This window comes from Mobula birostris, chromosome 19, assembly GCF_030028105.1.
Source record: "Mobula birostris isolate sMobBir1 chromosome 19, sMobBir1.hap1, whole genome shotgun sequence".
Classification (NCBI taxonomy): Eukaryota; Metazoa; Chordata; class Chondrichthyes; order Myliobatiformes; family Myliobatidae; genus Mobula; species Mobula birostris.
This window is the reverse complement of record NC_092388.1, coordinates 51568042-51580408: the sequence shown is the minus strand read 5'-3', so window position 1 is coordinate 51580408 and position 12367 is coordinate 51568042. Positions and strand designations below refer to the sequence as shown.

Sequence of the window (12367 nt, the reverse complement as noted above, 5' to 3'; positions counted from 1 at the left end):
CTACATGGAACATGTGGCACTTAATGTCTCTGTGGCTTTCATCAGACATTCTGATGCCTGAATTGTTGACAACATATGTTGCTAGAATAATGGGTTCCTTATGGAGGGTTGGGGGCACTCTAGGGCAAGTGGGAATTTGGACAGATGTCTGGTGGAAGTGGTGGAATTTCCCATGGCAGCATGCAAAGGATGGTGAAACCTGCCTTACTGCCTGTCTGTTTGTTTTGTACACCCAACAAACTGCGTGTCTGTTTTGATGACCCGAGTCGATGTCTCAAGGCCTTGTCTGAAATTGACCAATTCAGTACAAGCCAGCTGTCAAATCCACTTCCTCTGTATAACTGAGTAACATACAGAGTGATGCAATTTGACTTGTTTGTGTGAAGTTCCCAGGTTCCCTTTTGACTGTGGGTTAGTAAGTTAATTGGCAACTTATTTTTTTTTTTAAAGGAAGGGGCTTCCCGTCCTCCACTATCAACTCTGCTCTTAAATGCATCTCCCCCATTTCACGTACATCTGCTCTCACTCCATCCTCTCGCCACCCCACTAGGAATAGGGTTCCCCTGGTCCTCACCTACCACCCCACCAGCCTCCAGGTCCAACATATTATCCTCCGTAACTTCCGCCACCTCCAACGGGATCCCACCACTAAGCACATCTTTCCCTCCCCCCCTCTCTCTGCATTCCGCAGGGATCGCTCCCTACACAACTCCCTTGTCCATTCGTCCCTCCCATCCTTCCCCACTGATCTCCCTCCTGGCACTTATCCGTGTAAGCGGAACAAGTGCTACACATGCCCTTACACTTCCTCCCTCACCACCATTCAGGGCCCCAAACAGTCCTTCCAGGTGAGGCAACACTTCACCTGTGAGTCGACTGGGGTGATATACTGCGTCCGGTGCTCCCGATGTGGCCTTTTATATATTGGCGAGACCCGACGCAGACTGGGAGACCGCTTTGCTGAACATCTACGCTCTGTTCGCCAGAGAAAGCAGGATCTCCCAGTGGCCACACATTTTAATTCCACATCCCATTCCCATTCTAACATGTCCATCCACGGCCTCCTCTACTGTAAAGATGAAGCCACACTCAGGTTGGAGGAGCAACACCTTATATTCCGTCTGGGTAGCCTCCAACCTGATGGCATGAACATCGACTTCTCTAACTTCCGCTAAGGTCCCACCTCCCCCTCGTACCCCATGTGTTACTCATTTTTATGCACACATTCTTTCTCTCACTCTCCTTTTTCTCCCTCTGTCCCTCTGAATATACCCCTTGCCCATCCTCTGGGTTCCCCCCCCCCTTGTCCTTCTTCCCGGACCTCCTATCCCATGATCCTCTCGTATCCCCTTTTGCCAGTCACCTGTCCAGCTCTTGGCTCCATCCCTCCCCCTCCAGTCTTCTCCTATCATTTTGGATCTCCCTCTCCCCCTCCTCCTCCAACTTTCAAATCCCTTACTCACTCTTCCTTCAGTTAGTCCTGACGAAGGGTCTCGGCCTGAAACGTCAACTGCACCTCTTCCTACAGATGCTGCCTGGCCTGCTGCGTTCACCAGCAACTTTGATATGTGTTGCTTGAATTTCCAGCATCTGCAGAATTCCTGTTGTTGGCAACTTATTATGTAGGTTGATGGAAGAATCTGATGGGAGGAGTTGATGTAAATGTGAAAAGAGGTTACGAGGAGAATTGGTGAGGGGAATGGCATTGCTTTGAGCTGCCACAGACTTGAAGTGATGAAGTAGCCTCCTCCTCTATGGTAAGGAAATGTGTTATACTTTTGAAATAAAACAAAATACAGCAGTCCAAATGTGCTCTTCTGTCTGTCTCAGTGATACCAGTGTTTTGATCTAGTGAAAATGAAGGAATATATCTAAATGGAATGTGTTGTGACAAAGAGAAAATAAAGGTCTTTCCATGCAGCTGTATTTACATATCAGAGGTTTTGAAGTTTGTATCTGGAAATACTTATTTGAATATGAGTAACCACAATGGGTGGAGCTTTTAAAAATGTATGTTTTAGTTAACTTTCTCGCTTTAACAGGAATTGACAGTTGTAACATGTTTTAGCTGGAAGTGGAGAATACATTGTGCAATTTTTCCTTCTCTGGGAAGAAGTGGAATTGCAGGTTCTGGTGGGAATCCTTCCCAAAATCCTATTTTCCCATCATTAGGAGAACATACCCACCCAAAAAAAAAAAATCCCTCAACTAAAATCCATCAGTCCCAGCTAGCATGGTTCTGCTTTTCCGTGGCAAGATGCGGTGACATCATGGGCAATTAAGATAAGTGACTTACATTTATTGATTGAATTGCAAAATAATTGTTTATTTTCTCTGGACAGAGATGGCCCTATTTGTAAATGTATTTCATAACTTTTTTTTTTAAAAGTGAGCTCCTTTCAGGTCTTGTTTAACTTGTTTTGTTTTATTTGTTTCAGATTGCTTGTTTGGTTCCAGCTGATCTGCTTCAGCTGTACCAGCAATTGAAATTTGAACGAGGTGTGCAATTTTTTAATTTGCAAAAATGCTCTCTCGGCTTCTCACTTGGGGGTTTTACCTCTTTGGACTCTTATCAATTTTTGCCTAATCATTGGGTCAGCTGGGGCTCTATTTCATAAATTTATTTTTCAAATCTAACATCTTAATCAGCTGAGGCTGCTAATCAAAGTTGGCTTGTTTGTGCTGTGCCTCCCTTTTGCCCAAATTTTCTTTATTTCTGGCTATTTTGGAGTTCTTTTCTGCACGCGCTTTATCAGCTTCTTGTCTCAATTGTAAACTGATATTGTGACGTGTGTTATGTAAGTGGTGCCTTTTCAGACTCAGCTGTGTGGAAAGGTGTGCACTAAGTGATTTTGGAGCCAATTGTAATTTATTCTCATTCAGTTTCCATTGTAGTACTGTGAATAAAATGGTGCATCCATCTCACTGCTTAGTTTTGTGTGTAATTGATCCTTTTGGGGGTTAAAACCCCACTAGCTTAAACTTTTACAGCCTTGTGCAGCCTATCAAATTGCAGACTGCCTGAGATGTTTAATCTGCTGCTGACAACAGGTCATAGTTCTGGTCCCCTAATGATAATGAGGTGAAACGGTGGCCTGTTTACCCATCAACATAACGATGATTTTTTTTGCTTTGCCTGTTGGCTTTTGATATTCAGCTTTTCTTCTGCCTTGGAAATGTTCTTGGGATATGATTAGCAAAGTGCTCATCTTAGAATGCCACAGGTTTGTTATGCTTCCATAAGATTAACGGATGGAAAAACATTGAGCTGTGACCTTTATGTTTGCCTTTCAGTGAGTTTCAGATCATGACCTCGTGATATACAAGGATGATTTCTTGGTTAATAGTTAGAAACAGAAAAACTACAGCACAATTCAGGCCCTTTGGCCCACAATGCTGTACTTTAGAAATTACCTAGGGTTACCCATAGCCCTCTGCTTTTCTAAGCTCCATGTACTTGCCATGAAATCCATTACTATCCCTAACTAGATAGTTACCCCATTTGTTCTTGGAAAAAGTTAAACCACATGCATTGAAGTCAATCCACATACTTTAACTGTGTAAGGGGAGGAATTTCCTTTCATATGCTAAATACTTAGGTGTATACAGCAATCAGTCGTCTTCCCTGCAGAGCCAAGTTGGTTGAGGAAGAGAATTGGGGAGATGAGCAACATTTTCATATTGAACTTGATGAGGAAGGCAGCTTGCAGACTCTGATCCAATGCTCTTGAGTTATAGGGGGTGGGTGTGGAAGAAATCACCCAGAGTTTCTGCTCCGGACCACTACCTATCAGGCCTTCTGGAAGTAGGCATAAGAACTTTTGCATGTTGGATTGTGCATAGTTATGATAACCCCATAATGAAATAGCTCTATGATATGCATGTTAAATACAACAGAGTAAATGGTTATTGGAGGGAGGTGCAAATGGAAGTTGATATTGCGGTCAGTTTACAAATCTCATTGAATGATGGAGCAGATTCAAGGGCCATGAATGTGTTTGTTTATATAACTGGCCACATTCATATGACCAATAACCATTGGAATAAGGCACTGGAACTCGTGAAACTTTTTTTTCTAATCTATATTCTTAATGGATTAATTAAGGAGTTTGTCTGCATTTGAACCAACTGGTGAGAGGGCAGCACCCTCACTAGCCCTAGAGAGGATACAGCCTAAACAGGGGATTGATAGAGGGATCAGTAAGGGAGGAGATATAATCCTGTCCATGTTGGGAATGGGAAATGCTGAAACTTTCTACTTTTGTTTGGGTAGAATTGTATTTTGTTCCACTCATAGAAAATAATCTCCCTTATTTGTGATTTTTTGTTTCAAGTCCACCAGTAAATGCCATGTAAATCTTCCAATTTTCTTGGTTTATGGGCAGAGTCTCTTAATAGAATGCGGGGGCGGAGGTTGTTGACGAGGATTAATATAGGATTATAGTGAATGGGTGCCTGATAGTCAGTATGGATTTGTGGGCAGAAGGGACTGTTTCTCTGACTATATTTCTTTAATGACCAAGCCCCACTCTCTCCTTTCAGTGAGTTAAACATTCTTAATTTTATTTGAATCTAATTCAAGTTGGTTTCATTCAAATGCTGCAATGTTCCCAATTGAATCAATAATTCTTCAATTTGGGGATTATGGTATACAGATATTGCCATGGAACTTGCAATTGTCAAAAGAACAATGGAAGCAACCCCCTCAAAATATTTGTTGGGTCTAGTGAACATGTACACTTTCTGTCATATCCTATTCCTGTCGTATTTTCCCTAACATATTTTGTGGATATATACCGCACCTCTGAGACAGTAATATGGCAACCACTTTTAACTCCACTTTTTGTTATAAATGAGCTGCAGCACATCAGTAAAGCACCTCACCATTATCATTAAAACTTGTATTTCCATATACTTGTATTACTATCTTTTAAAACATAATTGATTCTACAGAAAGTGATAATGCTGGGTGGTCCTGTTAAGGTTGGGGAAATATATTCTAAAAAAACCAACATTCTGAAAATAATCCAACAAAGCCAGTGAAAATGATGATGTGCAGTTGCTTTGAAAAGTATCTTCATTAACCTCTTGGATTTGGACACTGTTGGAATTTAAAACTTTTCAGAGTTGAAATAACCAGACAAAACACAGAAATTTCTAGAACTTGTAAGGGAAGAAAGGTGGTTGATTCGTCAGTCTATGCCATTGTTTTTCCTCGGTAGACCCACTCCTGTGTCTCTCTTGCCTTTTCCTATTCATGCTCTTTTCCTCAATCACTTGTCTAAAACGTACTTAAATGATCTCAATATGTTTATCCTCATTCCATGTCTATATCAAAGAATTGGACATTCTTCAGATGGCATTTACATTCACTACCTTTTAATACCAAGGGTATTACAAGGATGTAATGCACCTTTATAACACAATGTTACAGGAGTTCCCTGAGTTACAGATAACATGATTTGCTGAAATCCAACTTTAGGCAAATTTACGCATGTATTTTTCAGGCTAGTAATAACAAAATTTGTTAAAAACTTTAAGCAACATATATTTCCATTAGTTTAGTTATGGTTAGTGTCGGGGTGATTATCCAATAAAATTAAAGAATTATAGTAAATGTAGTTCTATAAACAGAAAAAAAGATGTTTCTGTCTCATAGATAGTTCTGTCAAACAGTATCCTTGTGTAAGCTGGGTACAGCCTACAGGTAGGTGTTACAATATAACCGTGTCAAAATTTGGCTTTCAGCTGTGGAAAATGAATGAAGAGAAAATGTGTTGGTGTCCTACTATTCTCTCCATCTCAATTCCAGAGTGTCTGCATCAGTTAAATTTTGTCCTACAGTTGCATGGAATTTCATCACAGTTGGTAGCAGAAATAATATGTAGTTTTCAATTGAATGAATTTTGGAGACAATAAACATCTCAAGGTCATATTTTTGCTGTACACTGGTACGTTTACCCAACTCACTTTAGATGTGTTCATTGGGCTTCACTTTGTTGAAATTTCTCTACATAGAGAGCAGTAATTCTCCAAGAATGGCCCATTAATGGTTTATATATTGGGTCTGATTAGAAGTTCCTGTCATTTCTCCATTGACTCTACTATTTCACTTGGACACTGAAATGGTTTGTTGTGTCATGTGGTTAAGTCTACTACCCTGTACTACTCTGAGCATGATGTGAGGATTCATCGTGTACCCAGATGGTAGTCTTTCTTTTATCCACACCAGCAATGAAACTGCAAATTAATCCTTGGGTAGCACCATAAAGATGAAGGGAAGATTACAAAAATGGGAAGGTACATTAGATCAATAGGGAAAGACAAGCCCTGCAATGAACTGAACACAATAACTGATCTCCTGCTTGGAAAATAGTGTGGCAAGTATTAATCTTTAAAGCTGTGATTACCCACTTTTCTCAGTAAGCAGATTGAGGAGGAAATTTGATACCCCCTTGCTTGCTTGAGGCAATTGAGTTAAATGGATCTGAGGAGGAAGTCTAATGCATATGTTATTGCTTAAAGGATTAGCTGAAGTAGGGAGGAGTGAGGCTTGTGTAGAGACATTATGGACCATTTGGGCCAAAGAGCCCACCTGTGTTCTGTAAATTCCTTGAATGAGACCTCTGCATCTACAAGGATATTTGACTTAAAATAAACCATGGTTGTTTTTTATAAATATTGAATAGTTAACCATTTAGATAATCTCAGAAGGGATCTTCAGGGAAAGTGCTGCTTTTTCAACTTTTCTTGACCTTTAGGATTTAGTATTGGCCCAACATTCCAATTGGGTTGGCCATGAAACAGTCTGAAGCATTTCAGAGGTTTTCTAAAGGATAATGCAGAGGTGAGCAAAGAATTTGGCATTTAAAAAAATAAAAAGATATAGTGTAATCCTGCAGCAGAACATCTTGAAACTTCTGAAATTTTAGTGGAACCATTTATTGGAGCACTTCTCAGCTCTATTTTTTCTTCTTTGCATCCAGATTCCTAGAACAAAAGGCTAGGAAAGTTCCTGTGAATAAAATTCACGACTAACAGTACTCAAAAATCAGACATTCGTGAATTACTACACTAAAATTAAATCTCCAATGCTTACAAATTAAACTTGAAATGGCACCATTTCCAAAATAGTAGCTATTCATAAGAAATCTTTAATTAGTTTATGGGGGGAAAAAAAACTGACATTGCACAAAATAGTTCTTGTGATGAAATGCTTTAGATGGAAAGACTGAAAATACTTTGCTCTCAGTTATGAAAGCAATCAATTTTATGACTTTATTTTTAGAAATCCATCTGGATCCCTCCAGGACAAGGTGCCCCAGGGTTCAATGTCAGGCGGTATGCCACATTGATGCAGGTGACTCTCACCAGGCAGTGCCGGTTCAGTGCCCCTCCTGTTGCACAGAGTTCTGCTCCATCTGCAAAGCCAGTTGGCATCCAGGGCAAGGTTGTCAAAAGAGCCCACCTTTCATGCTTTCAAAAGGATCTGATGACGGGTAAGGATTACAAAACCTCAAAATAGTAACCTTGTTATTGGACTGCAGAGAGATTTGTGAACTCATCGTTAATGATGCCATATCTGCGACTCACCCAGAGGTGTCATGAGAAAATCAGTGTGATTTGTAATAGGGGCACTTCCAATAATTTCATATATCTTGCCTCAGGTCTTTCCTGGCATATTTTTACAGCAGGTAAACCTAAATAGCCACAATGCATTTGTGTAACTTTTCTCAGTAGAGTTGAGATGTAGCTTGATCAGGAAAAGTGTGTATATTTGTATATCTAAAAAAACAAACCAAAGTGCTTCTCATGTAAGGAATTAAATATAAATTGGAAAAATAATGTATTCCCTGCCTAATCAGTTCATGACATCACATATTTGGACGTACCTTTGACCTTTTTAGACCATAATACTGTCAGATGTGGGAGCAGAATTAGGCTGTATGACCCATCGTGTCTGCTTCGCCATTTCATTATGGCTGATCTAATTTTCTCTCGGCCCCTGTCTCCTACCTTCTCCCCATATCCCTTCATGCCCTGACTAATTAAGAAACTATCAACCTATGCCTTAGTTATACATAAAGACTTGCCCTCCACAGCTGTCTGTGGCAAATATTCCAGAGATGCACCACCCTCTGGCTAAAGAAATTCCTCCTCCTCTCCGTTCTAAAAGGATGCCCCTGTATTCTGAGGCTGTCTTCTGGTTTTAGACTCTCCCATCATAGGAAACATCCCCTCCATGTCCACTCTATCAAGGCCTTTCACCATTCGAAAGGTTTCAGTGAGGTCACCCCTCATTCTGAATTCTAGTGATTACAGGGCTAGAGCCTTCAAATGCTCTTCATATAACAAACATAGGAAACATCCTCTTCACATCCACCCTATCTAGTTCTTTCAATATTCAGTCGGTTTCAAAGAGATCCCTCCTGCATTCTTCTAAGAGACCTTTTAATATTTATCAATATTTATCACTAGTTTCACACTGGGACATGAAGAGCAGGAGTTGGTCAGCTCAAATACATGGTGGGTACACATTTGGGCGAGGGGGTGGGTGGGCAAACTGGAAGAGGGGAATCCTATTTTCACAGAGCAAGCTTCTTCAAGAAATGAACTGGTTCAGTGTTTCAGCAACTCTCCTTATAGAACCAGTGAATGCTTTTGGGCTTTGATGTTTTACAATCACATATTATTCTAACCTCTTGACATTAAAGACACTGGTTCATCAGCAAGATGAGCACAAAGCAGTAGCCATCAGCACCCCCTATCCAAGCATTCACCTGGGCTGTAGAACTGGGTACTCTGGTTTCCTCCCACAGTCCAAAGGCTTGCTGGTTAGTAGGTTAATTTGTCATTGTAAATCATCCTGTGATTAGGCTGGGGGTAAATCGGTGGGTTGCTGCATGGTGAGGCTTGGTGGGCCGGAAGAGCCTGTTCCTCACTCTATCTTTAAATAAATAATTCACCATTAAAGCAAGCGAGGGACGGCAAAAATGATTGTATTGCTCATGTCATGACTGGCATCAGTATCTGCTAGACTGACCGTTGCCTCAACTATTCTGTTATTCCCATCAATACTACCCCAAAGCAACTTCATCAATGTTGACCTCACAGTACTAAAACAATAATGGTGACACACTCAAGAACCACACAAAGGCAGTTCTCGGAAATTCTTTGGCAACTCCATGCCTACAGGAGCCTCAGAGAGTCCATTGTTTGCAGTTGTCTCGAAGTCCATTATAGCTGGGACCTGTTAGGAGACTCCTGGGTTCTTTAACGGGAAGAATCAAGACTGGTTTAACTAGACAGAACATGAGTCAAAGAGCCAGCTAACCACAAATATAAGGCATCCTGGATTGGAAGCTTTGAATTTCCTTATGGGGAAAACAAGCACCTGCAGGCAGAGGTCCAAACTGGTGACCTAAAAACAGATAAAAGTTGTAGAGAATGCAGCAAGACGTACTCTAAAGTCCAACTTAACCATGATTCTGTCCTAGGTGTGACAGAGTCACTCCATTCTACAGCCTATACACTCTTGACTGATGGGATGTGTAAAATGCCCACAAGACAGCGAATCTCAGGGTAATATTTGGTGACGTGTACGCTCTTTGATATTAAATTTACTTTTGACTCCGACTTTGAAAATGGCTTTAACCCACTTCAAAACTAAGGTCTTGGAAACAGGCAGTATCCCTGCTGAAACAGCTGCTTATAAAATGCTTGGATGACAAAACAGGAGAGAAGACTTTGTACGATAGATCCAGAAGTCTGGGTGGAAAAAAAACAAACACAGAGCAGGTCAGGCAACGTGTGGAAAGAGAAACAACTAGCGTTTCAAGTCCAAGATCCTTTGTCAGTTCTGAGTATTTCATGCATTTTCTCTTTTCGAGGTGATAAGCCTTGCACTCAACTTCCACTGGACAAAGGTCCTCTATAACACTCTGCTCATCTTGCTGCCCCCAACATTAAGGTTCATAGTGAGGGCATGTAATGTGTGTACCTCCTCCTGGGAGCCTCTTCTCATTGAAGGTAGAATGATGTGCCAGTGTGCCAATGCATCCTTTTAGGAAATGGGTATTTGAGGATTAGGATTTTGGATCCGGGACACAACTCTTGATGTACTGTGCAGCTGTGATCCCATTCTTCTCTGTGCTTCTGAGACCTGGACCAACCACAGAAAGAACCTCCAGGTATTCAAAAGATCCCACTAACTGTGTCTTAGCGAAGTGCTGCAAATCCACCTGAAGGTGAAGTGATCCAATGCCAGTATCCTCCTTCAGGCCAATGTTCCGGTTTTGAGAGCCCAGTTATACTTAGTTTGCCTTTTTGTTCAGGCCATCTCATCCACATGCTTGACACGGAATAGACAGACATTCTATTCAGAGCTCGGCCATGGAAGGAGGTTACCAGGTTGACAAGCAAAGCTTCCAGTATTAATTATTTCTTTAAAATCACTTTGAATAAATGCAACAACTTCACCGACTCCTGGGAATCCTTGGCCTATGGCTTCTCAAAGTAAAGAAGTAGCATATAAGCTGGTATTAAGTACCTCCAGACCAAGCCCTGTGTAAAATAGTGGAAGAACCACCTCACACAGTACCCGTCCACCTGGCCAGTTGGCTCCCTTCCATCCTATCTGTAGAAAAGCTAGAGTCTGGCTCTGGACTTCGCAGTCCCCCTCTATAATTAAAGTCACTCATCTTTGATCTGAGGGGGACTGCTTAAGGAGTGGATGGAAATTCAGATAATCTAATGAACGATGTTGCAATATTGGCTGAGTTTGGCTCAAGACTTGTATCACCTACCCTTTACTGCTTTCCTTGTGGTGTTGTATCTGTCATATTGTGGCATCTATAATCCTGAGTACCTTAACTTTCAACTTCAGCCTCTCTTCCCTCCCTTACTTAATTATCACCACCCTCATCTTGATCCAGATATCACTGCCTTCTCTTGCTGCACTCCTTCCCCTCACCTTTTATTACTGGCCATCTCCCCCATTTCTAGGTCTGAAGAGTCTAGACCTGAAATGTAGACCTTTATTTATCTTCACAGATGCTGCCTGACCTGAGGTCCTCCCACTCCTTTGGTGTTGCTCCAGATTTCCAGCATCTGCAGTCTTTTGTCTCTTTTTCTATTCCTTGTTTTCTTTTGGCTTTACATTTTACCTTTATAACATTATTGATTTCCTAGACTTCCTGCAAATGACCAAGAATACATGTTGATTTCAAAATTGATGGTCTATTTATACTATCAATGCAGCCAATTAGCATATTCTAATCTGGCTCAATCCTCCTCTCAATGGAAATAATTTTTTAAAAAAATTCTTAAATAATAGACATTATAATTTCCCTTGGCTTTCCTACATAATCCAATAGCTTTATATCTTATTATTACTCAATTACAAGTAGAAAGAAAGATGTGGCATTATCCAAATGTACGAGTTTAAACTAGAATTAAGTCATCTGGACTCCTGAGTCCTTCAACCATTTAGTTAAATAAATGTGGCTGATTTATGCTATTAATGTTACAACTTTAAAGAAAAGCCTCAGATGTAAGCAATTTGAAACATAACAAAATGCTAGCAACACTCAGCAGGCTGAACGACATCTGTGGAAAGAGAAATGGTTAAAATTTCAGTTCTGGGGTCCTTCCTCTTATTTGTTGAATGATTCCAATATTTTCTATAATAATATTGCTACGTGTTTGCATAATCTTATGAAGTACAGCTTTCTGTTCGTTTCAACTTGTTTAAAGGTTACAACTTGTAACCATGTATTGTTAATACTGTGGATTCCAGTTAATTGAGCCGTTGGTTAATTGGGGCAGCTATTTTTTTGGGACAACTAAGAACACAACCTAATTGAGAGAATGGCCAGCATTCCCTTTGTTTATTTGGGACCCTATGCCACTTAACTGGGACAGGAGCCTATTGCTGAACAGTTTCTAACTAGTGTCATTCACATGCACTTGCATGCCATTAGACACTACACCATCTTCAAGTGAACACTTATTAAATACCATCAGTCATGTGTGTTTGTCTTTTTAAAAAAACGCAGCATATTTTTTGTAACTGATAGTTGACAAGAAATAAGCAGCAAGATAATCTGGAACTGTTTTGCTCAATGCTGTTCCGAGCATTCCGGTTGGAGATACCAGAAATGGCTGGGAGTGAAAATGAAACTATTTCACTACTTCAAGTTAGGAACTATGAAAAATTTGAAGATATTAACAATTACCTTGAATATTAGAGAGGGCACAGTTTTGAGGTGCTTGGAAGTAGGTACAGAGCGGATGTCGGGAGTAAGTTTTTTTTTAATGCAGAGAGTGGTGAGTGCGTGGAATAGGCTGCTGGTGGGGTGGATACTTA

The 12367-nt window shown here is 40.7% G+C and overlaps 1 protein-coding gene across 1 annotated transcript in view; it reads left to right on the top strand.

The window, feature by feature from the left end:
• Positions 1 to 12367, top strand: part of LOC140212589 (E3 ubiquitin-protein ligase RNF144B-like) — a 62614-nt gene that overhangs the window by 33656 nt on the left and 16591 nt on the right. The window contains exons 4-5 of the mRNA XM_072283567.1: positions 2439 to 2499; positions 7289 to 7499. Coding sequence (XP_072139668.1) covers positions 2439 to 2499; positions 7289 to 7499 — 272 coding nt within the window. The remainder of the gene's footprint in view (positions 1 to 2438; positions 2500 to 7288; positions 7500 to 12367) is intronic.